Source organism: Amblyomma maculatum, chromosome 3 (assembly GCF_055883805.1).
Source record: "Amblyomma maculatum isolate TAMU_Amacu chromosome 3, ASM5588380v1, whole genome shotgun sequence".
Taxonomy (NCBI): Eukaryota; Metazoa; Arthropoda; class Arachnida; order Ixodida; family Ixodidae; genus Amblyomma; species Amblyomma maculatum.
This window is the reverse complement of record NC_139346.1, coordinates 22,330,905-22,355,130: the sequence shown is the minus strand read 5'-3', so window position 1 is coordinate 22,355,130 and position 24,226 is coordinate 22,330,905. Positions and strand designations below refer to the sequence as shown.

Sequence of the window (24,226 nt, the reverse complement as noted above, 5' to 3'; positions counted from 1 at the left end):
CAAGGAAGTAGACACAACACGAGCGCCAGCGAACAACTGAATGTATTCAAAGCGTGAGCGTATGAATACACTGAGCGACAGATGCGCAGGAAGGAAAAAGAACTACGTCAAGACGAAAACACACAGCGTATCAAGGGACACACCATCGAATGGGACAAAGAATCAGTGTTTACCCCCTTAGAGGGAAACTTGTCATCGCACCTTCTTTTAGATATTCTCATATACATAAAAAGAAGCATGCTCTTAACAGGACACTATGCAATTTTCGAACACTATGCAATTTTAACCTTGCTTACGTCGCCGTCATTCCATGCAGCGCTCTATATGATCAAGGGACCCGTGCGGGTCCCGAGACGTCGTGTTTTCTTTTTTTTTTCAAAACATTGTGGTGAGTGTGTTTTTTTCTGAATGTTCCTGGTGCTGGCTCACTCACCCTCTCGCATCGACTTAAAAGTTGCAAACCGTGAAGAGCACGACAGAGCTGAATAGGCTTCCAAGCTGGAAAGAAATGAGGCAGGGGGAGCTAAGTAGACTCCAGGACGAGAAGAAAGGTGTAGGGAACTGCCACGTGGTTCCCTACCGGTCGCTACCGACCGGCGATCGCGCGTCGTGCTGTGTCCGACGAGCGTGCGACGCGTAGCTAGGAGGAGTCGAATGACTCGAATGTCGCCGCGGCCAGCAGACTGGCGCTGACGCGATGCCTTTTCCCCACGCTTTCGACAGGGTATCTTGAGCGCGGTGGTATGTCCGCTACTACCGCAATGCCGGGTCAACATAAGTGATGTTTTGAAGAAACGTGCGTGCTCTTGGCGCGACCACTGAAATCACGTTTGAAGCATCTCGGTATCTTACCGGAGGGTAACGTTCGGATGAACGAGCTTCATTAGTAGCTTTCAGCTAGTGAGTGCTTGCTTAAGCACGGGAGGGGTGGCCGTACCTGCGGTGCAAGGTGCAATGCAAAGTGGCTCCTGTGACCTCTTCGGTCCACTGTCATGTTATCGCTTCTAAGCAGTTTCAAACTTCTCTACCATTTGTTAAATTATGGTTACCCATTTCGTGGAGTCGATTCTGTCTTAATCACCCTTCTCTTCTTGAACTGAAGGCCAAAAGAAGCGCCCATTTGTGCATTGATAGACCCTCTTATTCTACCAGGTACCAAACAGGTCTCGTAGTCCTCCCATCTACGGAGCTCGGGCCCGTGACTGATTGCAGCGAAGGGGTAATGACAGACGGCCATGGCTTCAAGAAGCACTTCAAGGTCGAGTTTGGTAGGCGAGGTTTTTGCTTTCGTATACTAAGCATATGCAACCATCGCTGTTATCACGCTAAACTGAGCGCATTTATTGCCACAGATGGGGAGAAGAACACGAAGCATTTTTAAGCATTACATATGGCTGAAAATCAGAGGAAAAAACAACGGGCAGGGAACAGACGCCACTGATTAGGAGACAGGAATGCAGGGTGTTCGGAGCAAAATTACGATGTATGTGTGTCACAGCAATACTCTTCCCGTTCTTTTCTTTATTTATTTATCAGCTTGCACAGCGCCTGTACAGCATTACAGAGGAGAAGGGGAGGGTAAAATACAAGACGGGAGCTTAAATTCGAGATAAAATTACATCAGCAATCAGGAATGTGCAGCAATGAATCAATTCATGATAGATACAAGGAAACATTTTATACACAGTTACAACAGCGCTATCAAGTCAATTCCATTCCCTGATAGTTCGGGGGAATATATTTCTTTAACCTTGTTCCTTAATTTGTACGCGAGGACATATTAATTCCTCCTTGGGACTTTTGTCACGTACAAGTGCGACGTTTGCTGCTCTCTTCCTTTACAGTCTTTAGCATTATTCTGGCAGTTGAACAACAACGTGGCAATGTGAAATCCATTTTAGTCGCCTCAGGGATGGCACACTAGCATGTTTGGCGTGTAATCTTACCGTCGTGAAAACGAGCATTGCTTTTAGCGCTTATCTAAGCGACAGTACCTCGAGATGTAACTTGGGTATTAGTTTTTGGGTCCGGGCACAACCCACAGCTGACGCACTTAGGAGGCAGGGTAGTTGCAACCGGTGTCTGGCATCGCTATCTGACGTGGTACTGAGCGTAACAAGGAACAAGACATAAACCACGATGTAGCATTCTGGCAAAATTATTTGATCGTTGGAAGCCTCCCGTGTTATTTCAGCTTTGACAAGCGAACGGTAACTAAGAAGTTTCAGTGTACTTAAGACCGAGTGACTCACAGAAGAAACATTCGTATAACTCCTTTTCGTTCACTCTCAGCGGCTCTTGACGGCGCTTGTTGTATGCGTTGAAGTGAATTAGAACATTTAAGAGACGACCACACAGTAGACTATTATGCATCATGTGACCGGAATTACACGTATCAGCCGCCATTTACAGACTGCAATTAAAGCAAAAGCCTTAAGCTTGACGTTTTTAAGTCGCGCCACGCAAAACTTCGTGCGCTGAAATATCTATGCGAATGTCATACAATTTCCACCAAGTGAAATGCGTTGCCCCTAAACCAACTTCTACAACGGCTCAAAGCCAGATTTTACTATCTGTGCCATGATGAATGCGTTTCTGGTCTGCTCGAGGTTGGGTGGAAGACCGAGTTTCCAAGTATTAATCGTAGGAACACCGGTGAGATCCAACAGCAGTGAAGATAACGTATAACGTAGCACCTTGGGTACGTGCGCATTCCCTTTAATGGGAATACATGGGTTGAGAAGTGCGTTCTTCATTATGTGAAGAATAAATAGCCGAAAATTCCTACACATTTCTGAACATGCTATCCCGAATCCTTAAGACTACCATTATTATCACTACGATTGCTGGGTGCAGGCTTTCCTATGGCCGCCATTGAGTATAGTCATTCGCAGACCCACGTTCTGAAAAACACAAGCTTGCATTGTTTTCTAGCCATCCCTGCTGCACAGTATTCAGCGCCTAAGTTATTTTCTCTATTTTATTTTATGAAGGGGTAATTTATAAAAATTAACGGGCTTTCGATAGAACTTCATTAGAGGCGAGATGAGAAACTGCGTCTGTAGTGTGCGATTTGAGTGCACGTAATGAAACGCAGATGGTCCAAGTAAATCCGCAGCTTTGAACTAGGCGTCGCTTATAGCCACTATAAAAATCAATGCAAGTAAACGATCATACCATATCATTCCATACCCTACCGTGTCATACCATACTACACACCATTCCACAACATACTACCCCCCCCCCACCACACCATAATACTTCAGAACGCACCACAACACACCACATCATATCATATCACAGCACATCACATCACACCCTAACATACCGTACACTATCGTACTATATCATACAGTGTTAAAATTTTGTTCAAAAATTGTCATGTCAACACATTCCTTTGTGTTTGTCGAACGCGTCGATTTGGCTGCCACCATTTCCCTGCATGTGTTGTGTTTAAAGTACTCGACAGCAGTATGTTGAGTAAAGTAACTGTATACATTTATCATTTGGGACGTGTGGAATAATGGCGGGTTGGGCAATTTTTTCCAGGTCAGGGCAACAACCACTTCTGCTTCGAGGTGCGCACTGATGCCCAGCCTCTGGATGAGCAGATCCTAGATTCGGAGCTCCCTGGCGCCCACGTGAATCTCAGCTGGTGGCCGTGCGAAGTGAATGAGCATCCTGGCTGCCTCCTCTACTTGTCTGCACCCTGGTGAGCAGCTTGCGTGATCGAGGTGGTGTACCTGTGATTGACACGTGATGAAATCGCACGAGCACTTCAGCTGATACGAGTGCAAACGCCATATACAGGAACTACCACGATAGCAACAAAAAACATGGCGTACAGTCCTGTACTCAGCAACAGAGTAGACGGAGGCTGCAGCTGCGACAGAAGCTGCAGAGTTGTGTTAAAGAAGCCTTCCTACGTGAGGGAGGTGTCCTGAGGTCGGCTATCATGCATACGTCTTTTCTAAACGACACTTGTGTTCCCATGAGAGAAGCGTCTCTGCTGTATACGCCTCAGAGCTCAAGTTGATGTCAAAGGACAGCGAAGGACAATCTGAAATGTTTACGTGGTCGTAAGGTATTGGATTGCAAAACATTTATTTCGTCGCTCAAGCAGGTCTAAGGAGAGATGTACTAGATGGCCGCTAGTCCATGGCTGCCGGAAACATTAGCCCGCTCGATGGCACGTAGTTGAATCTTCCAGTCCGAGCTGACCAGCACGGCTTCCGACTGCTCGGGAAAAAAGAGCAGTATTAATTCCACCGCAGGTGGATCATTTGCGCAGTTCCAGAGAATGTGATCGTATGTCACTCTTTCCCCGCATTTACTGGAGCTTGGGATGTGCTGGTCTGGGTACATCAGGGCAAGCACCGCCGGATTTAGGAGGGAGTGTGTTTGTAGTCGGCGCCAAGTAACTTCCTGCGCCTTTGTTAAAGATTAGCGGGGGGTGGCGGATATGTGCGCCTTTCCAGCCTGAAGTGATTAGTAATGTCATGAAAAGAACTTAACCAGTCTCTCGTGAAATTCGGGTCGGCGGGCGCGCTCACTGCCCGGTCGACGAAACCTCGGGCTTGCGCGTGAGCCGCCTCGTTCCGCGGATTAGACGAGTGGGCCGGGACCCAGATTAGTTCAATTTCCCTAATCGGAGCAGGGGTGCTTTAGAGGATGCGGAGGGAGGTAGATGTGATGCGGCCCCTCGCGAAATTGCGAATGGCTGGCTTAGAATCTATAATATCGGCGGAAGTGTTAGCAATAGCTAAGGCTATGGCCGCTTCCTCCGCCGTCTCGGAGGAGGTGGATGCGATTGATGCGGCCGCCAACGGAGAACCGTTCCCATTCACAGCGGCCAATGCGAACGCTTGTCTCTGAGTATGCCGATATTCCGCCGCGTCCACGTATGCTGCATTGACGTGTCGGCCGTACTTGACATGTAGGGCGCGAGCCTTCGCCATGCGTCGGCCCTCGTGGTGTGCGGGGTGCATATTCTTGGGCAAGGGTTTAATGAACAGAGCTGTCCTAATGTGTGTAGGTAACTGTGTTTTCGCATCCTTTTGTGGAAGTTGTTCGCACATGTGTGGTCTGCACAGGATGGACCTTCCCGCGTTCGTGCGAGTAGGTCGTCCGAGCTGGAAGACGAGGTGTGCCTCGCACAGCTCCGATAGCGTGTTGTGAACCCTAAAAGCCAGCAACCTTTCCGTAGACGTGCTGTGCGAGAGTCTAAGGACAGCCTTGTAGGCCTGTCGGATTAGGCTCTCGATCTTCATTCTCCGCGAACTGCAGTTGCGGGTACAGGAGGGAGTAGACAATTTAACTCAATACGAAAGTCTGGACTAATCGACAGAGATCTTTTTCTTTCATTCCTTTTCTTTTGTTGGCGATTCGTCTGATAAGTCGTACAGTCTGATTCACCATGGCAGTGAGTCTGTTGATTGTTTCGGTGTTTTTGCGATCCTTCTGTATGTACAGGCCCAGTATGCGCATGGTTTGAACCTCCCTGACCGGTTGGCCTCACACATATATTCAGGGTGATCGGGGGGGGGGCCTGGTTTGCATTTCTTCCGCGCAGCTTGGCCCTGAAAACCAGCAGTTCCGATTTCGCTTGCGAGCATTCAAGGCCGCTCCCAATGCGTAAGTTTCGATTATGTCGACTGCCTGCTGCAGCGTATCCTCTATTTGGCCGTTATTCCCCGTGGTTACCCACAGGGTGATGTCGTCCGCGTAGAAAGTGTGCTGCAGCCCCGGCAGGGCACCGAGCTTGGGGGGAATTGCAATGGGTGCAAGATTAAATAGGAAAGGCGAGAGCACCGGCTTCCCAGAGGAATGGGATCTGATTTAAGGTATACGTAGAGTGAGCTCTGCTGTCCGCTTGAATAGGAATGATCGGACCTAAATATCGGTTCACCAGGGTCCAATTTAGAGAAATGCATGAGGATTGCCTTGTGCGAGACGTCGAAGGCTTTGCTCAGGCCTGCCCGACTACCGCCTTCGTCCCAGTTCCACATGGAGGGTCCAGCATATCCTTCTTAAGCTGTAGCATCACGTCCTGCATGGACAAGTATGCCCTAAAGCCAATCATTGTTGAAGGAAGTAAGCCGCGGTTTTCCGCGCAATTTTGCAGTCGGTTAAGGATGACATGTTCTATTAGCTTTCCGATGCAAGACGTGAGGAAGATTGGCCGTAAATTCTCGATAGAGAGTTTCTTGCCTGGTTTTGGGATGAAGGTGACCCGCGCATGCCTCCCTTCCTGAGGAATCTCGCCTTGCCTCCAGTAGGTGCTCATTAGTTCCGTCAGGGGTACGACAGACGTGTGGTCTAGGTTTCTGAGTGGTTTGTTTGAGACACCATCAGGTCCCGCCGCGGTGGTGGTACGGAGCTGACTAATGAACCAGACCACGGCATCTGCTATGTCGTCATCCAGGGTGTCGTTGGGGAGACACTCATATGCGGGTAGAGGGTCTGTATGGGATGTGTTCAGGTAGCGTGTTCGCAGTTCGGCAAGTAGCTCAGCGTCCGTACCCTGGTATTGGTGAAATAATTTCATGAGCCGGTCTCGTTCTGTGCATTTTGTCTGTGTGGGGTCGAGCAAGTGTCGTAGGAAGAACCACGTCATTTTGTTTCCAAGCTGCCCGTTCATATTATCACAGATTTGGCCCCATTGTTTTTCCTGCAGGTCTATAGCATGCGCTTCGATAGGGCGCTCGAGTTGCGCTATACGCTTGCGTAGATTTCTATTGTGTCTCTGTCTCTTCCAACGTTTTAGTAGGCTGGCATGCGCTTCCCACATGTGGAGGAGTTTGAAGTCAGTCGTCTGGTGCGGCTCCTCAGTCGGCGTCTCGACCGTGGTGGTCTTGACGTCCTCTTTAAGTGCAGCAATCCACTACGTTAGGTTGTTTATCTGACTGGGGTTAGTTTGCTCTCGTAAGCCTCTGAACCTATTCCAGTCGGTGATGCGTGTGCGCATGTGGCGGAACATGAACTGGAATGCTAGTTGGTGTGACATCTTCAAGTGGTGCAGCGCAATGGCACGAAGCCTAGACAAGAGAATGTGTCTGTAGTAGTAGTAGTAGTAGTAGTAGTAGTAGTAAGTGCTTCTTTATTATAATTAGAATAAAATAAAAAATATTTAAAGGAAGGAAACAATTTTGGCTGTCCCGGTATCTGCTACCGAAATAAGCTGAAGTACTTGAACTGGGGCAGTGGAAATAAAGGGATAGTAAGGAGACAGGTAGGAGAAATCAGAGGTGAGCGACAGGGAGAAAGGACAGTTTAGGTCAAGAGGTAAATGAGTATAGTACAATATTGTACATTCCAGACAGTATGAGTTTGTTTCAGGCCCGCCCGCGATTGACTTAGCACGCTGGAACACTCGGACCTGCGGGCGAGCCACCACAATGTTCATTACGTAAATAAGTAAAAAATAAACACGCCAGCCGCACGCGTGCTGTGTCTCTGTCACTGAGAAGAGGTGAAACACACGCGCGCGGAGCGTTGTACTTGATGGCCGGAGTGGGCCGTCAGGTCGTTATCGTCCGAGATAGTACACACGGAGCGTTCGGTCACGACGCGCACTACCTGACGAGGTGAAGCAAATGGGCCTCCACACCCGTCTGCTCGAAAAACGCGCACAGGTTCACATGGGTTCGCTCGCGAATGCGTGCACTGCCTAGCGGCCGCAGGAGCGTTTTGACGCTGTCCGCGATTACGCCCTGCAATCTGTAGGCCGCTAGCATCTCGCGGCGTGGCTCAGATAGCGCGGCACAGTGGAGGAGAAGGTACTCGAGGGTTTCCACCGCACCGCAGCCGTCACACGCGTCGCTTGTTGCGAGTCCGTGGCGCAGTCGTTGTTCCCCGGGCCACATGCATCCCACACGCGCACAAAGGATCATTGCGCGCTGCGACCTTGTCAATGATCGGCCACTGACGCTGTGTATGCACTCACCTCGTGCAATGCGGGAGCCGGGGTGCTGTTTTCGGAGGTGGTCGTTGATGGCCGCGCGCACCTCCTCCAGGGCGAGGGGCTCGTCGCTGGTAGGGAGCTGGTGTGCTGCGGTCGCGAGTTCGTCGGCTCGTTCGTTGCCCTCGATGCCGCAGTGGCCAGGTATCCATTGTACCCGGATGGCGCCATCGTGTTCCGCCAGGAGCTCTAGGCGCACGCGGATCTGGCACAGCAATGGTATTCCCCGGCCAGTTGTTCGAAGGCGGCTGAGGGCGGTGCGAGAATCACACAGCAAGGCGCACCTGGGCGGCGGCGGAGCGAGCGTGAGTAGCAAATCGAGGCCGAGTCGCAGACCCAATAGCTCGGCCGTGGTAGAAGAACCCAGGAAGGGCATATGCTACTGCCTGTGGAGTTGCAGGGCGGGAATGGTGGCCGCCGCTGTTAGCGAGCAGCTTTCGCTGGTTACGGATCCGTCAGTGTAGACGAGGAGATGGGCGCTGAGCTCCTCGTAAATGACTGCTCCAGCCAGCTGCTGTACTGCACAGAGCGGTGTGGTGCGCTTTCCCGCGATGCCGATGATTTCTCGTGGAACCGACGTAGCAGCAGGCTAGGGCGATCAGAGACCGTAAGGGGGCGTGGCGTTGGTGCGCTACTCCTACTGGAGCAGGGCCGCTCCCATACGCGAGCGTGAGTGTTGACGCAGTCGCTCTAGCAGTGGGCCGCCGTCCGCTGCGCTCTGGAGCCGGCTAATGTGTCGCAGCACCCGCTGCGTCGCATGAAGTTGTAGTGGCCACGCGTCCGCCTCGGCCAAGGTCGCCTCGCATTGCGAGTTCTTCGGTAGGCCGAGGCATATGCGAAGGGCTTTGCGGTGCTGGACTTCCAGCTTCTTCCAGCAGGGATTGCCCAGCGGGGTGAGCGGCAGCGTTTAGAAAGCATTCCCAACTGCTGCGGCGTTGTAGAGCCGCAGCGCGGCTTGCTGTTAGATGCCCTGGCCTCGAGAGGTGAGCCTGTTCACGGCGGCGGACATTTCTCGGCATGTGCAGGCAGGCCTTGGCCGCCGCGGGACGGAAGAACAGTCGCTGGTGTATGTCCATCTCCAGATACCGCACCAAGCGACACCACGGCAAGGGAGTCCTGTCGAGTGTGAGCGGCGAGGGGCGTTTGCGTGAGCTCTGGACGCAGGCCATTGCGATGGACGTGTCCGCGCAAGCAGTCGCTCACTGCGGCCAGAGCTCCCTGCAGGCATCCTCGCACGCGTGCGGTCTCGCCCGGCGGACCCAGGCACCACAAGATGATCTCATCTGCATATATGTGCACAAGGTGTCGGGAACCCGCAGGCAGGCAGCCCGGCACCACCGACATCACCACATTGAACAGAAAGGGTAACAAGACAGAGCCATGTGGCACTCCCAGCTCCACCTGACAAGGCGCCAAGAGAGCCTCCGCAATGCGAACGCGCGTAGAGCGCGCCCGCAGGAAGCTCCCAACATAGCGCAGGAAGCGCCCGCTCACGCCAGCCCCTCAAGCGATGCAAGAATGGGTGCACGGCAGAAGTTGTATAACGCGCCCGACAAATCCAGCAGCAGCAGCAGCAGCAGCAGCAGCAGCAGCAGCAGCAGCAGCAGCAGCAGCGGCAGCGCTACGTGCCTAACCGCTTTCGCGTGCTCTAGCGCGCTGCCAGTGTCGGAGATTCAATCGGCCGTGCACCGCATTCCGCGAAAACACGTCTGCCTTTCATCAAACAAATCAGTCGCTGCGGCCCGTTCGTTAAGGCGCTGCAAAGCCATGTGCTCCAGAGCTTACCGGCCGCAGATGGTAACGCCACTGGACTGTATCCCGGGAGCTGCGTTGGTGGGCGTCCAGGCTTGAGGATGCGGCAGACGACCGCTGTGCGCCAGTCCTCGGGAAGGGTCCCGCTTTCCCACACCCGGTTGATCAACCCCAGGAGAACCAGGCGCTGCTCCGCGTCCAGGTTGCGAATCATCTGGTAGGTTACCCCGTCACCCTGGCGCCGAGCGGGGGTGGCAGCGTTGTAGCGCGTTGTTGAGCTCCGTTGCAGTGAACGGGGCGTCGAAAGGGCTTTCAGGGGTAGGGACAGAGGCACTGACGTTGTCTCCAGGGCTCTCCAGTGCAGCCAGGCTGGCTGCGCTCGCGGGGCTTTGCGGCGCAAAGCGGTCCAGAAACCGCTAAGCTAGTGGCTCGTAGGTGAGGCCGCTCGAAATGGCGAGAACGGCCAGCGTTTGCGGGTTCGCCTGCGATGTGGTGATGCGCCGCAGAGTGGTGAAAAGCCGCCCCGAGCTGCAATCTTCCTCCATCGTCCTGCAGAGCGATGCCCACTGCCACCGGTAGAGCTTGTTGGAGTGCCTCCTAGCTGCGCGTCCAGCTGGTTGTACCGTGTCCAGTCAGCTGGTCTGTCCGTCCGCCGCGTGCGTCGCTCCGCTTGATCTCGTTTGACGCCAGGTCGAGCAGCTTATTGTCGGGTGTGGGCTGTCCAGCTCAAACCTCTGCGTGCCTCGTAGTCGCTAACGCACTGCGGACGAGACTAGAGAAAAAATCCGTTCCGGACGCAGCCGAGGCGTCAACTTCGCTGCCAAAGCGGCTCTAACGAATGTTGCGGTAGGTGCGCTTTGCGCGCCTCCTTGGCAGTGGTTTGGATGAGGATGGAGTAGTGGTCCGAGCCCCAGAGTGATGGTGCACGATGTCAGGTCGCCTCAATGCCACTGGACACGAAGGCAACGTCTATACAGGAGCCAGGTGTACCGCGTCGTCGGAAGGTGAGCTCGCCGGTGTTGGGAGAGGTGAGTCCCAGCTGCGTTGCCATGGCATAAAGGTCGTCTCCTCGAGTGGTGTTTCGGGCAGTGCCCCACGCGCAGTGATGGGCGTTAAAATCGCCGACGATCATTTGGCTTGGGGCGCAGATGGAGAACACTGCCTTAAACCACTGCGCATTCCACGGCACAGCTGGGTGCACATAAACGCAAGCCACCGACGTGTCCACACCACCGACGCGAACTTTTATCACTACGCACTCCTGTGCGTCACTCGTCGCCGCCGCTGAACCGACGAGGACGTGTTGGATGTCATGCCGCACATACACCGCACACCGCGATCTCCAAGGCTTGTGCTGTGGATCATAGCATGGCACTGCAGCACAGGACACCTCTTCGCAGGTTGTCGGGAATGGTATCCTACGTAATCAGGTAGCCGCATTTTGGGGCTCCTCCTCTTGTGCACGAACGTACGTCTCCTGCAGTGCGACAACCTCGGGTGTTTCGATTGAGACTCGTGAGCGAAGCTCAAGGTAACCCGCCGCAAGGGAACTTACGTTATACTGCAGGATGGTAGATATGCGGGAGGGAGCCCGGCGACTAGCCATGGTGTTGGGTATCATGTGGAGAGGCGCCTGCTGCATCGAAGCAGAGCTGCATGCCGGGAGAACCCTCCGGGAACAATGCGGAGAGAGCGCGTAATGCATACAGCAGCTTCTGGATGTGCTGGTCTCGCGCATCCGGAGGGGTGTGTGGGTGTTGTCAGCTGCGGGCCCGGGTTTTGCGGCGCGGTTTGTGGTCTGGGAAGCCCCGGTTGCAGCAGCCGCTGCCCTTGCTGCTGGCCTCGCCACTGCTACTGTTTGTGCTGGTGTTGGTGGCCCTGCTGCTGCTTGCGCTGCCGCTGCTGGCACTGCTGCTGCTGCTACCCTGGGGTCCGTTGTCCTTCGCGCGAGGTCATATGCGCATAGCTGCACGCGTGCAGGACCACCCAACGGGTTCATCTCCTCCTGGACGACCACGCGAACGGTCCTCCCGGAGAGAGGCACAGCAGCGGTGGCGAGGAGGGTGGCCACATGCCTCTCCCGCTGCCATACGGGGCAGGCGGGGTCCGTGGCCGCGTGCCGGCTGCCGCAGTTGCAGCGCCGCGGTCTCCTGCTGTCGCATTCTGAGCTCGGGTGCGGTCCACCTCAACGGGCGCAGCGTTCCGCAGCATGGCAGGCTTCCGTCGCGTGGGCCTGGCTCGAGCACCGGATGCACTGCAGTGGGCGGGGGCGGCAAAGCCGTACCGGGAGCACGCGGCCGTGGATGGTGATATGCAGCGGTGGTTTTTGGGGCTGCAAACCGAAGGCGCAGGATGCTGCCAGACAGTGAAGCCGCGGTCACCCCACCGCAGAGTTCACCACTGCGAGAAGCTGCTCGACCATGCGACGCGTGTTAATGCCAAAAACCAGCCCGCTGCACTCATTGCGCGGGGCTGGTTTGTTAGCCAGCACGGGTCAGGCCACGGATCACTGTTGTAGCCAGGAGGACTAAACGTGTCCTCGCTGCCCACGTACACACTCACTACGTTGCGGCGCGTGTTCACACGCACCCCTAGCACGCCGGGACGCGGACTTAACTCCTCTGCCAGCTACCATCCTTATTCTTTCGTGAGCCCGGTGCCCCGTCCGGCCGGGCGCATCAGAACCGCTTTGTGCGGCTGCGCGGTAGGCGCCACGACAGCGGCCGCTGCCCTGCGTACGGCCGCCTGTAGTCACCTCTGTGCCCTGGATGTCTGCTGGGTCCAGGTTACCAGGTTTGTGGTGTCAGCAGGCTGCTGATCAGCAGAGGGAGGCACCTGCAGATCCACGCGAAGCGAAACCGGACACAAGCGCAGCGTCGTCTGTTCGAGCAGACGACAAACGCGCGCCTGGAAGCTGCTGCCCCCCGTTGACGTCCGCCGTGGCGACGGCGCGCCTGTGCGTCTTGGAAGATCGGTCACGTGCCACTCATGACGTCAGGTCACCGTGGTCAGCAGCCTGCGGTGACGTTACGGGCGAAGATGGTGGTTCAGCAGCAACCTCCTCTCCTGGATGGGGTGAAGTGGGGGCGGGTTGACCGGCGGCCAAGGCGCTGGGAGGCCCGTCTGCCTTGTTGGTGTCGCTCGCCGGTGGGAGGGAATGAGAAAAGGTGTCGGGATGAAGGGGGCCAAGTGCCTCTCTCTTGGCACCAGCTGCCTCTTCCCCGGTCCTGCTGTCGTCGTCTCTCAGCGACCGCCGTCTCTTGGGAAGGGCAGAGGCATGAAGGAAGGAAACAACTTAGGAGAGGCCCTTGTCCATTCCCAATGCATTGCAGAAAGTGTGGCGGAAGTGATGTCAAAATTTAGGGTTAGCCAAGTCGGGTCATTAGCAACGGCGACGCTGTTGCTATGAAAATTCAGGTCACTAGCAACAGCATTGCTAAGGGCCCTAAGTACGTGAGCGTCGCGGAGAAAGAGAAGGCGGTGGGTAAAGGAGGAAGGGAGACGTTATAACGTCCGGTCGCGGCGCGGCCGCGCCGGCTTGAAAAACCGATGAAAGAGCCTCTCCTAAGTTTTTTCCTTCCTCTATGGGCAGAGGAGTCCATGGTGGCCCCTTCTTCCTCTCCTGCCTCGCTTTCGTCCGCCATGTTGGGTGCCGGGGCCGCCGCTGCGGGAGGTCGTGGGGCATCACCCCGTTCGGGACCGCCGTGCGAGGCCTGAGCGGTGTTTTCGCTCGTTGCTGGCTCGATGTTGGAGAGCTCAGCTCGGCCGGCAATCTCTACAGGGATGCCAGGCGTGACGAGGGATCGGAGCATACCCTTAGCAGCGTCTGAGGACCCTGTTGCCATTTGTCGCCATTGCGCAGCCGTCAGCAGCTGCTCAGGAGATCCAAGTGTTCCTCGGAAACAGGCGACAGGCGCTCAGGGCTCTCTTTGCTTGGGTTGTGTGCGCCCTCGATCTTCGGGCCCTGCCACGTGTTGCCTGGGCAGGCTCCATAGTCGGGGCGATGAGAGTGGTGCCTCCCGCGTGGGTGGGGGGCACAGGGCGGCGACGAACAAGTCGGGCGCCTGGCACACCTGTTCGAGTGGATGCTCGACGAAAGGAGCGGAAACGAGCGACCGTCCCCCTCCGTGGTCAAAGGAGAACCTGCTGTGTCTGTCCCAGTCTCTTGTCTAGACTTTGTGCCGTTGCACTGCACCACTTGAAGATGAACATGTGGTGCAGCTTGTGAAATGTGCTAAATGTTGTAGCTATTATGTAATTGTCGCTCCCTAGTGTGTTTCTCGTGTTGGACCAGCAGGCGTCGCTAATGTTTTCGGTTAGTGCGAGATCGGGTGAAGTATCTGCGCTAACGCTGTTGCCGACCCGTGTCATTTCTTGTGGACTGTTTAGAACTTTGAACCCAGGTTCTGGATAGACTGCCACAACTTTGTACCCTTGGGGTTGTTCTTCCGATAACCCCAAACTGAATGGTGGGCATTAAAATCGCCCACCATAAGGAGCTGCGTTCCTGCGGCGAGTCGAGTTGCTTTACACAGTAGGCCGGGAATTTCTGACCCTCTGTCTTTCGGTGAACTGCATAGGTTGAGTATAAAAATATTTGGCTGGCTTTTTTTCTGGGCACAATTTCGAGTAGCGTGTACTCTTCGCTAGAACTGTCTATTGTGTGTTGTATAGCCGTAATGTTGCGTTGAACAAATGTCGCTGTGAATGGAACTGCCGCTGTCGTCCCTGCGTTCGAGGGGGGAGTAAACGCTTTATAGCCCGGTAATTTCGCCGGACCGCTAGCTGCTTGAAGTGCTATTACGTCCGGTAGTTTAGGTAAGCTTTGGATGTGAAACAACGGGTTAGTCCGTTTGTTGCGGAATCCCATGCAGTTCCACTGCCATACCTCAATTTGCTGGCGAGGGGCCATGTTGAGACATGGGAAAAATAATTACGGGCACGGTCGCGGACGCCGGAATTACATTACGGCTTGCCTCCAGGGCCGCGAGACGCTGCACTACTTGCTAAAAAAAACCAGCGATGTTTGTACCCAGGTCAGTTTCTTCGCGCGTGAGAATGTTAACTTTCTCCTCGAGACAGCTAAATTTATTCTCGAGTGCGCTCATTTCTGCTCTTATTTTTTCTGCTGACTTAGATTTGGTAGTGGGTTGCGGGTTGTCATCTTTAGACGCCTCTGAAGCGTGTTTTGATCCGGAAGTCTCATCGGAAGGAGCCGGTCTTTTTCGGTTATTGCGGCTGTCCGTTTCCATTGAATTACTGGTGGAGTGTATAGCGCTTAGCTTGGTGGATGTTGGCGCACGGTGTACGTGTGTAGTTTTTATGGGTAGTTGCGGAAATTTAAATAGTCTTTTCATTTCTGCTAAAGGTCACTCATTGACATTTCCTGCATATTCTCGTTCCTAAAAGAAGCAAAGTATCTGAATAAGTTATAGAACCTATAACAACTTTTTAAAGCCCTTCAGCATAGTCCAGATTTTTAACCTTGTTTTTGGCGCATGATGGCCTTAGTTGCCTATGTGCCATAAGACACAACACAAGACACATATTTCCCGTTGCATCTGCGCAATGGTTGCGTTTCTAGACTGCATTTCAGCTAAGAGCTCCTTCTCCCGAGCGGTCTAATTCTGGGAAGCCGTATCCGGCTAGCTCACCTGCTTCGAGCAGCTTCTGCTCCTGTTCCTACTCGAACGCCGCCGTCGGTCCGTGCTTCCCTTCCTCGAGATGGCGTCCTGGCCAGATGACAGTGATGGGAAGGAGGATGGCCTGTGGCGGGTCTTGCTTCCCCGATGATGGCTTGATGAACGGCTACCAGCTTTGTCTCTTGAGCGCGGCTTGTGTCCGGAGTGCTGGTCGACTTCATCGTTCAGGTTCAGGAGAATATGGATGCAAGAGACAGAAGGGATGGGATGTCCGTCGATAGTGACGTTAAGGTTAGAAGATGAGGTTGCAACTATGCCTCGAGCCAGGAGGAGCAGGAGCTCCGACTTGGTCGGGGAACAAGCTAGTCCGACCGTGCGAGCATAATCGGCAAACGTGTTCGTTCCCGTCTGGAGAGCGGCTTCCATCTCTCCAAGATTGCCGGTAGTCACCCAGAGGGTGATATCATCAGCGTAGAAAGCCTGGGAGAGGTTAGGAATGGTTGCTACAGCCCGTACTTTAGGGGAAAGGATGATGTTGAAGAGAAGGGGAGAGAGAACAGAACCCTGGGGGTACCTCGATTTCCAAGAGGGAAAGCGGGAGAGGAGAGGGGGCCGAATGAGATCAAAGCCGCGCGAGGGACAAGAAAAACCTTGATGTAACCAGTAACCATGGATCCGGGAGCCCACGTTAAGGGTAGAAAGGGCGTCTAGTATGGCGATATGGAACACATTGTCAAATGCTTTCGTCAAGTCCAATGCCATGATCGCGCGAGTGCGCTCGGCGTGAAGAGGGTGAATGACCTTTTCGAGAGCTGGAGCATGATATCCTGGGTAGAGAGGAATGGGCGAAAGCCGAACGTTGACTCGGGGAAAAGATGGTTGCCCTCGAGGAAGGTCTGCCAGCGGTCTAGAACGACGTGCTCAAAGAGCTTACCGTGACAAGAGGTGAGGGACATAGGAGGGAGATTTTGAATATTTATGGGTTTGCCGGGCTTGGGGATGAAGGTTACCTTAGCGTGGGTCCACTCAGAAGGCAGAGTGCCTTCGTGCCAATGTTTCTTAAAGAGGTCCGTAATGGCCTCTAGGGTAGATGTGTCCAGGTTACGGAGGGCCTTGTTAGAAATTTGGTCTGCTCCTGGCGCGGAAGTGGTGCGGAGTTTATGTAGCGCCGCACAAACGTCCCCCAAAGTGATATCTGCGTCAAGCGCAGAATTCAGGGTGCCGATGTAGAAAAGGAGGAGCGACGGAGGGGAAGTGCAGCGATAGCGATCTCGGAGTGCAAGAAGGAAATCGGAATCGGATAGTGGTGAGGATTGTAGTAGGCGCGTCATATCCTGCGTTGCGTGGCCTTGGTATGCGATGGGTCAAGGAAGACACGTCGGAGCGTCCACGTATCCCTCAGCCCAATGTTACCAGCCATGCGGTTGCAGGTCTGACCCTGGCAGGCCTGGTGCGATAGGAGCAGTACTCATCAATTTCCATAGCCAGGCGGGCAAGGCGGAGGCGCAGTGAGCGGTTGTGTTTTTGTGAAAGCCAGCGGCGGTGCAGGAAATGATGCGCCCCCCATAGGTGAAGGAGGCGGCTGTCTGCCGTGGAGGAGTGAGGAGGGGTAGGGACGGTAGATGCGGCGGATGAAACATCTTTGAGCGAGGTGGCAGTCTATTGAGAAAGGTCCGAGATGGAATTTGGGGCATGTTGCCGTGAGTGGCGGAACCGATCCCAGTCGACTACCTGGCTCAGACGCTGGCGGGAGGATAGGGAAAGAAGATAGAAAGAGATGGACAGGATATAGTGGTCGCTGCCGAGAAAGACCCAGGTGTTCGTCCACGCTTTGTCCGAGACGTTTTTACAGATAGAAAGGTCTGGATTAGTTTAGCGTTGGACACAGGAGCCGATGCGGGTTGGGTCAGAAAAATCATTAAGGATGGATAACTGTTCGTTCTGGACGAATGTCCACAGCGCGAGACCTTTCCTACGGTTCCTGGGGTAACCCCTTCTGACGTGATGTGCATTGAAATCCCCAAGAATGAGGAGCACGTTGCAATGTGCGCGAGAAAGGGCTTTGCGTAGAAGGAGGAGGAGAGGAGCTAAAGATGCGCGAGGAGGGTTGTAGACATTAAGAACAAAGAGACTGGCATCCTGTCGCCGCCGGGGGAGGTGTTCTAGAAAAAGGTGCGTGCACTCTGGAACGTCTAGAGGATGCTCTATCGCCGTGTAGATGCGGTGAACCAGAGTGGCAATGTTCGGGGGATGCGGAAGTAGGGTGAAAAGCAGGGAAGTTGCGCAGCTTAACTGGGGAGAAAGTTTCTTGGAGAGGGAATAAAGCGGGGAGGTCAGAAGGAGGGATGTTCTGGAGGTGGAGCTGCAGCGCGTACCGCTTTCCGCGGAAACCACGGCAGTCCACTACCAGAAATTAAGGCGTGAGGGCTGTCTGGCCATTACCAGGCCTGGGCGCCCCTGCTGGTGCAGTGGGATTGGGAGATGAGGAGGAGGGGAGGATGGATGACACCATTAGGGTCGTTTGGTCAAGTTCAGCTCCATGGGCACTTTGGCGGGCTTCAAATCTGGCTACGCGTTCGTCAATTTCTTCCATCCATTTCTACGGGTCAGTACGCAGGGCAGAAATTGCGGCCGGGAGGCATTGCTCATGGGCATCAAATAACGAGGCTGTGTGGCGGATGACGGCCTGAACCTCCGGGGTGGATGTGGGCTCGTTGGTGGATAGACGTTTTTGTGGAGGGCTGCGGGAAGGGGAGGTGGCGCGGGAGGAAGCATTCGAGGAAAAGGACATGGGGGCTGGAAGGGGCGGCGGGGGCGTTTGAGTGACAGGTGGTGGGGGCATTGTGGGGAAGGGGTGGGGAGTTGGGGGTGCCCTAGCAAAGCCTGCAGCTGTTGTTTTAGCAGGGCAATCTCCTTTTTTTTAGCACCGACTTGAGCTTTCAGCTCTTCTTTTTCAGGGTCGGGGGGGGGGGGGAGGCTGCAAAGGCCGGCTCACCTGGGAAGAAGTCGATGGGGTGTCTTGGCTCGGCAGTGGCGGAAAAGAGACGAAGCGGCGGCGGGGCCTGCGTTCTTGGCGGGTTCGGGAGTTGGACCGCTGACGGGGTCTGGATGGGGAGGAGTCTTCAGCGAAGGGTTTTGATTGCGGTGGGGTAGATAGATGTTGAGTTAAGGCTGGTGTTGGTGTGAGAGGAACCGGTCCGCACGTAGTGAAGTTCACATGGGCGGGATCCCGTGACATGTGTGCCTTGGCACAAGATGAATTTAGGTGTGCAGTCGGGGGGCTCCCGAATCTCGTGCATGGCTCCGCAGCGCGTGCAGCGGTCGGATCTGGGCTGAGTGCATACGTCGGAGCGATGGCCGTGGCTCTAATTGGTGCAGGCTTCGGCGTTGCGGCGGAGTGGCAGATAAAAAGGCCGCAGTTGAATACCCCGTTGCGGTGTAGTTCCTTCGTGCCGACGAAGGTGATCAGGATGGACCGCGTACGTCCCATCTGTCTTGCATCGGCAATGGCGTAGGCGTTGCTGCGGTTCATGGCTTGAAGGTCTGCTATGATCTCCTCACGGCGCTGTAGATTACACCGCGGAGAGCGTAGTCAGGAGCGGCAACATAAGCTCGCAGGGGGACGAATTGGTTGCGAGATGCAACTCAGAGGTTCGGACATGTAACCGGGTGCGTTTGTCTAAGGGTGAACTGACAGGGAATGAGTTGTTGCATGGGTTTACACGTACGCGATCCTTGGCACGGCCGGTGGCATAGTCAACTTTGGCGGTGGCACAAAATGAGGTCAGGAGGGCCCCATTTGTAGTGGTGTGGAGGTCGAGGCCGCCGCCGGGGTGGAACACGATCTTGTAGTCTTCTTGCGGAAGTCGAGGTAGGGGGACGTGGTGGCGTAATCTGGGAATCTTCATCGATGGCGGGGGCACCATGGCGGACTTCAGGTGGTCGCTTTGTGGAGTAGCGTCTTCTATGGATAGGCCGAACGCTGGGCCTTAACAATTCGGGTCCAGCGGGGATCGTCGTCAAATTCTTCTGGAGTGATGGGCGTACCTTCGACTTGGTTCTCCATGTCGATGTCTTCGAGGCTACAGCAGCTGCAGCGATGGCTCAGCGGCCGCAGGGGCGGCGTGAGATGCAGCTCTGCACTGCGGACGAAGCGGTGCCACGCCGAGCGTTAAGCTTAGCTCGGTTGCTTCGTGGCGGGTCAAATATGAGGTCCTAGTCAAGCGGCGGTCGGTCGCATGAAGGCAAATAAGGTGTCAGGTGAATCCTTGCACCTTCACGGGCTAGCTTACAAAAATGGGTTAATAACCGAGGCGAAATGTGAAAGCCAGGCGCTGAAAAATACGGATTCCATGCGTAGTACGTTCGCACGTGTTCCGAGACGTGTCCAGCTCCTCTCGGAGTGATGAACATTTGGAGGAGACCAACGGCCTAAATTCTGTATGGCTTGTGTTCGGACTTGTAAGTTGTTAAACACGAAAGTAGATTGTCGACACTGCATAGCTGCAACAGAAGAAGAGAAACCAGGAAGGGCATTTTAATATTGTCGCGGATAACAGGGCAAGACGCGAACGACAGGACTAAGCTGTAGGGGCAGGCACAGTTCCGAACACAGCTCGCGAGCCGACTTCAGCGTGGCCAGGTGGCATTACTCCCCCTCTTAAAAAGAATTCGAAGACGGATCGCGAACGATGCGCAATGCAAGCGAAAACAAAGATCAGCACATGTACAGAATAGATAACGGAGGCAAGGTAAGGTGACCTACGCGACAACGAAACACGCGCATAGCACACTACCGCGTGAAATAGGGCTTCATGCGGACAACGTGCACGACCTCGGATCGTGGTTGCCGACGCGAGGGCTGCACAGTACCCGCTGGAAGAACTTCGTCTGTCACTTCCGTGACACGGCGCAGACTTTCGTAAGGTCCGAAGTAACGGGTTTTCAGACAAGCCGGGCCGACGCACCGGGGTCCACACCCAAACTTTCTCTCCAGGATGGTATGTGAAATATCGATGACGGAGGATGTAGCGGCGGGCATCCGTGCCCTGCTGTTGCTGAATGTGAAGGCGGGCAAGTTGACGTGCTTCCTCAGCGCGATGAGCAAATTGCTCGGCATCTGGCGTGAGTGGATGATTATCTGTGCAGCTCGGAAGCATGGCATTCAACACTGTCTGAACGTCACGTCCGTATACTAGGCGAAACGGTGTAAAACGCGTCGTCTCTTGGGTGGCCGTGTTGTAGGCTTATGTGATGTAGGGGCGAATCTCGTCCCAGGTTTTGTGCTGCGAGTCTGTGTACGTTACGAGCATGTCGGCGATGGTTTTTGTGAGTCTCTCCGTGAGGCCATTCGTCTGCGGGTGATATTCAGTGGTTTTTCGGTGGCTGGTATGACTAAGCTCGAACACGTCGCGCATGAGCTGTGACGTAAACGCGGTGGCTCGATCGGTGAGGACTACGGATAGTGCGCCATGACGTAACACGATTTGCTGCATAAAGAGCTCAAATGATGTGCCGCGCTGCACTGCCTTTGTTTCTGCATACCGTGTGAGATAGTGAGTCGGTCGCGACTATAATTCATTTGTTACCCGCCGATGACAGCGGAAATATCCAGAACCTCCACCAAAATATGTCGCGGACAACAGGGCAAGACGTGAACGACAGGGCTAAGCTGTAGGGGCAGGCACAGTTCCGAACACAGTGCGCGAGCCGACTTCAGTGTCCTCTTCTTCCAGGCGCCACCTAAGAGCATCAGGAATGCCAGGTGGCAATATTGTTAGCCGCACACTAACGCAAACGCCTTTTCCTTGACACGAATAAAAGGAAAATCCAAATGCAACGAAAGAAGATTCATATCTTATAATCTTTCTTGGAAGTTTCACATCAAGCATATCACTTCGAAGGCTAACTGCATGCTTGCTTGGGTATGTCCGCAGAAATTTCTTTTCATCGCCACCTTCATTGAAAATGTTATGGTACACCACACTTATCCGTCCGCAACTCGAGTATGCATCATCCATCTGGGACCCCGGTAATATCACATTAACAAATGAACTAGAGGCTGTGCAGAATCGAAGCGCCCGTTTCATAATTGGAAATTACCATCGGGCGGCAAATGTTACGCGTATGAAATCTAACCCCAAGCTTCAATTCCCATCCACTCGCCCTAAACTTTCACGCATTTGTCTTATCACCAACTATATTACCACAGCACGCAGTTGAAGGCTACCAGCATAAAAGAGCCATCTTTCATCTCGCCTCGCATCGACCACATTCAAAAAGTTGCTGTTCCCCACTGTAGGACAATCACCTGTTCTAATTCCTTAATAAAACATACAATGACTGGAACCATCTTCCACAGGCATCATCGACCCTGCGCGTTTCAGAGCCGTATTAACCGCACTGTTGGAATCTAAATAATCCCTTGTTGTTTCACGAATATATTTTGGATGTTTTTGTTTGGTTGCTTTTTGTTGACTCATATATACTATATTCTTTTTTGTTGAATTTTGTTTTTAGCTATCTTCAATTGTATCGTTTTCTGCCACGCTTCCTCTTGTACTTGATTTTGTTTTGTTTCACTGTTCCCACCCCCTATGTAATGCGAAAGCCCTGAGGGTACAATAAATGAAATGAAATGAAATTAGTATTGAATTTCAATGGCAGATCGGGATTAATTTTTTTTCTCTCATGGGGGCAGTCATATTCCAATGGCAGAATGGTAGTCAGAGTTGTTTGTTCAAATGGCAGATTAGGATCAGGTGCAGATCCCGGATCGCTCTGTGGAGCAGGGATATTAACTGAACCGATATTGTAGAATTTTACCGGAAACTCGTACGACGTTTCTCTCGTTTGCGCTTCTGCTCCCTGCCGATACACTGTCACGACCGGAGCATCCCCGCTTCTGTCGTCGCTACACGGTGGTCAGAGCAGCTGTGGATGACTTGAACTCGGCGTCTTCTTCTTGCCGACTTGCAAGGACTGAACTTTCACGACGATATTCTGGTGTGAAAAATCTTGCGCGGTGGGCTGCATAGAAATCGTAGGACAAAGCAAGGAGCGGACGCCGTCGGCATGTACCGACATCAGTTCAAAAGCAGTGGGCAGCCGTCGTGACGATGCTTTATAGACGTTGGCATTACTCGCAGTGGCGGGCGGGTCGACTTGATAATATGAAAAAATCGGGTTTTTCATGGAAACATTCTGAACTTCGGGCTTTATCGGGTGAAATTTACAAACTCCTGTACTCGATTTCTCCTAATCAGTGGGTAACGCTTAGCGTTATGGTTTGGATCGCTTCCGAAAAGGTATTTCATATTTCGGCGTATCTGTCGTAATTATTGCTCTCAGTGATGTACAGCGGTCAGTTTTTGCACAAGAAACATTTTATTCACGTGAGTATGGTCATCGACGTTTCACATGCCCTTATTACCATATATAATTATCTGCATGCGCAATATTTCGGTTTTTATCCTAGACCTATCTGGTCTCTGGAGGTTCCTTAGCTTAAAAAACGTTCCCTCAACGTCACAGCTGCCATTAGCTAGACACAACGATGTCAACGCTGCATTTGCTAGTCTGGGGTAGCGCACAATTGCGTTTTTTCAATAGCCCATCAGTTCAACACTTTCTTTTGTAGGGCTTGCTTCCAGCAAGTACTGGTTAAGCTCCTCGTGAAGCGAGCCTGTATCGCCCGTGACGGAAATAAAGAGAGGTCGGTATCAAAAGCCTGACTCAGCAGCCGCTTATGGAATGGATTGAGTCAGGCACACAGTGTCCAGATTGTAAAGCGGTTTTCTTCTTTGTCTGAGACGTTCGGTTTCAGAATGCATCCCCATTTTGTGGACATTTTTGCGCAAAACTCTTCACAACAAGTTTTTCTAATGCGTCACTGCTCTTAGGTCACATAGGCCTTTTGCTCGATCGGTTTACCGATCATCGTGAAAACCTCCTTGACAGTCTTCTGTACCTTGATGTTTACGAGGTGATCGATGCTTGGCATGAGAATTTTCCCGCTTTCAAGTGTTTTCTGGACGTCTAAAAGTGGCTCGAGTGCATCTCTCATTAAGACTTTCTTCGCATAAAAAGCCTCTTTATCAGAAATTATCGCTCGAATAGCTTCTGCTTTGGTGATTTCATGCGAGCTTTCAACGAATTCCGTGGGCACAGGAGTTCTAAAAACCGGAGAAAATCGGGTTTTACGCGACTTTTGAAGAACAGAGAAGGGGGGGGCAGAAACCGGGTAAAATCGAGTTTTACCCGAAAACAAACTGCCCTAAGTATACTACGGAAGAACACACATCGACAAAATAGCGTAAAACGACACCAGCGGTGGATAGCTATAAACATCTTAACCTTGCAAGTTAGAGTAGCAAGACACTCTGATGGGCTAGTTGGTTCACACTAGGCGACAGAGTAAAACTGCGCGAAAAACGGGACTGAAGAAACACACAGGCGCGATTTGGTTGTCCCTGTGTGCTTCTTCACTCCCGCTTTTCATGCTGTTTTACTCGTTCGCATAGAGTAGCAACCGGGAAAAGTGCCGCTTGTCCTTCAGCCAAAACACGTATTAGATGTCGTTGCACGTGTTTGCTTATATATATATATATATATATATATATATATATATATATATATATATATATATATATATATATATATATATATATATATATATATATGTCCTAAGTCTGTTTTTGTCAGTCTTAAAATCAATGTCTTAGGAGCTTTTCGCCAATGTTGTTCATGTTCACTCCGGAGGAAGCAACCTCGCAACCAGCCATGACCTCATAGATATTCGAGGCTTTCATACTTTGATCTCGTAAATGGTTCCGCATCACAGTAGACGTAAGGACAGTGTTTGTAAGCCTTC

General features: G+C 53.0%; 1 protein-coding gene across 1 annotated transcript in view; it reads left to right on the top strand.

Moving 5' to 3' along the window:
• Positions 1–24,226, top strand: part of LOC146194329 (uncharacterized) — a 327,933-nt gene that overhangs the window by 122,262 nt on the left and 181,445 nt on the right. Inside the window, exons 9-10 of the mRNA XM_084597350.1 lie at positions 1,153–1,268; positions 3,550–3,712. Coding sequence (XP_084453476.1) covers positions 1,153–1,268; positions 3,550–3,712 — 279 coding nt within the window. The remainder of the gene's footprint in view (positions 1–1,152; positions 1,269–3,549; positions 3,713–24,226) is intronic.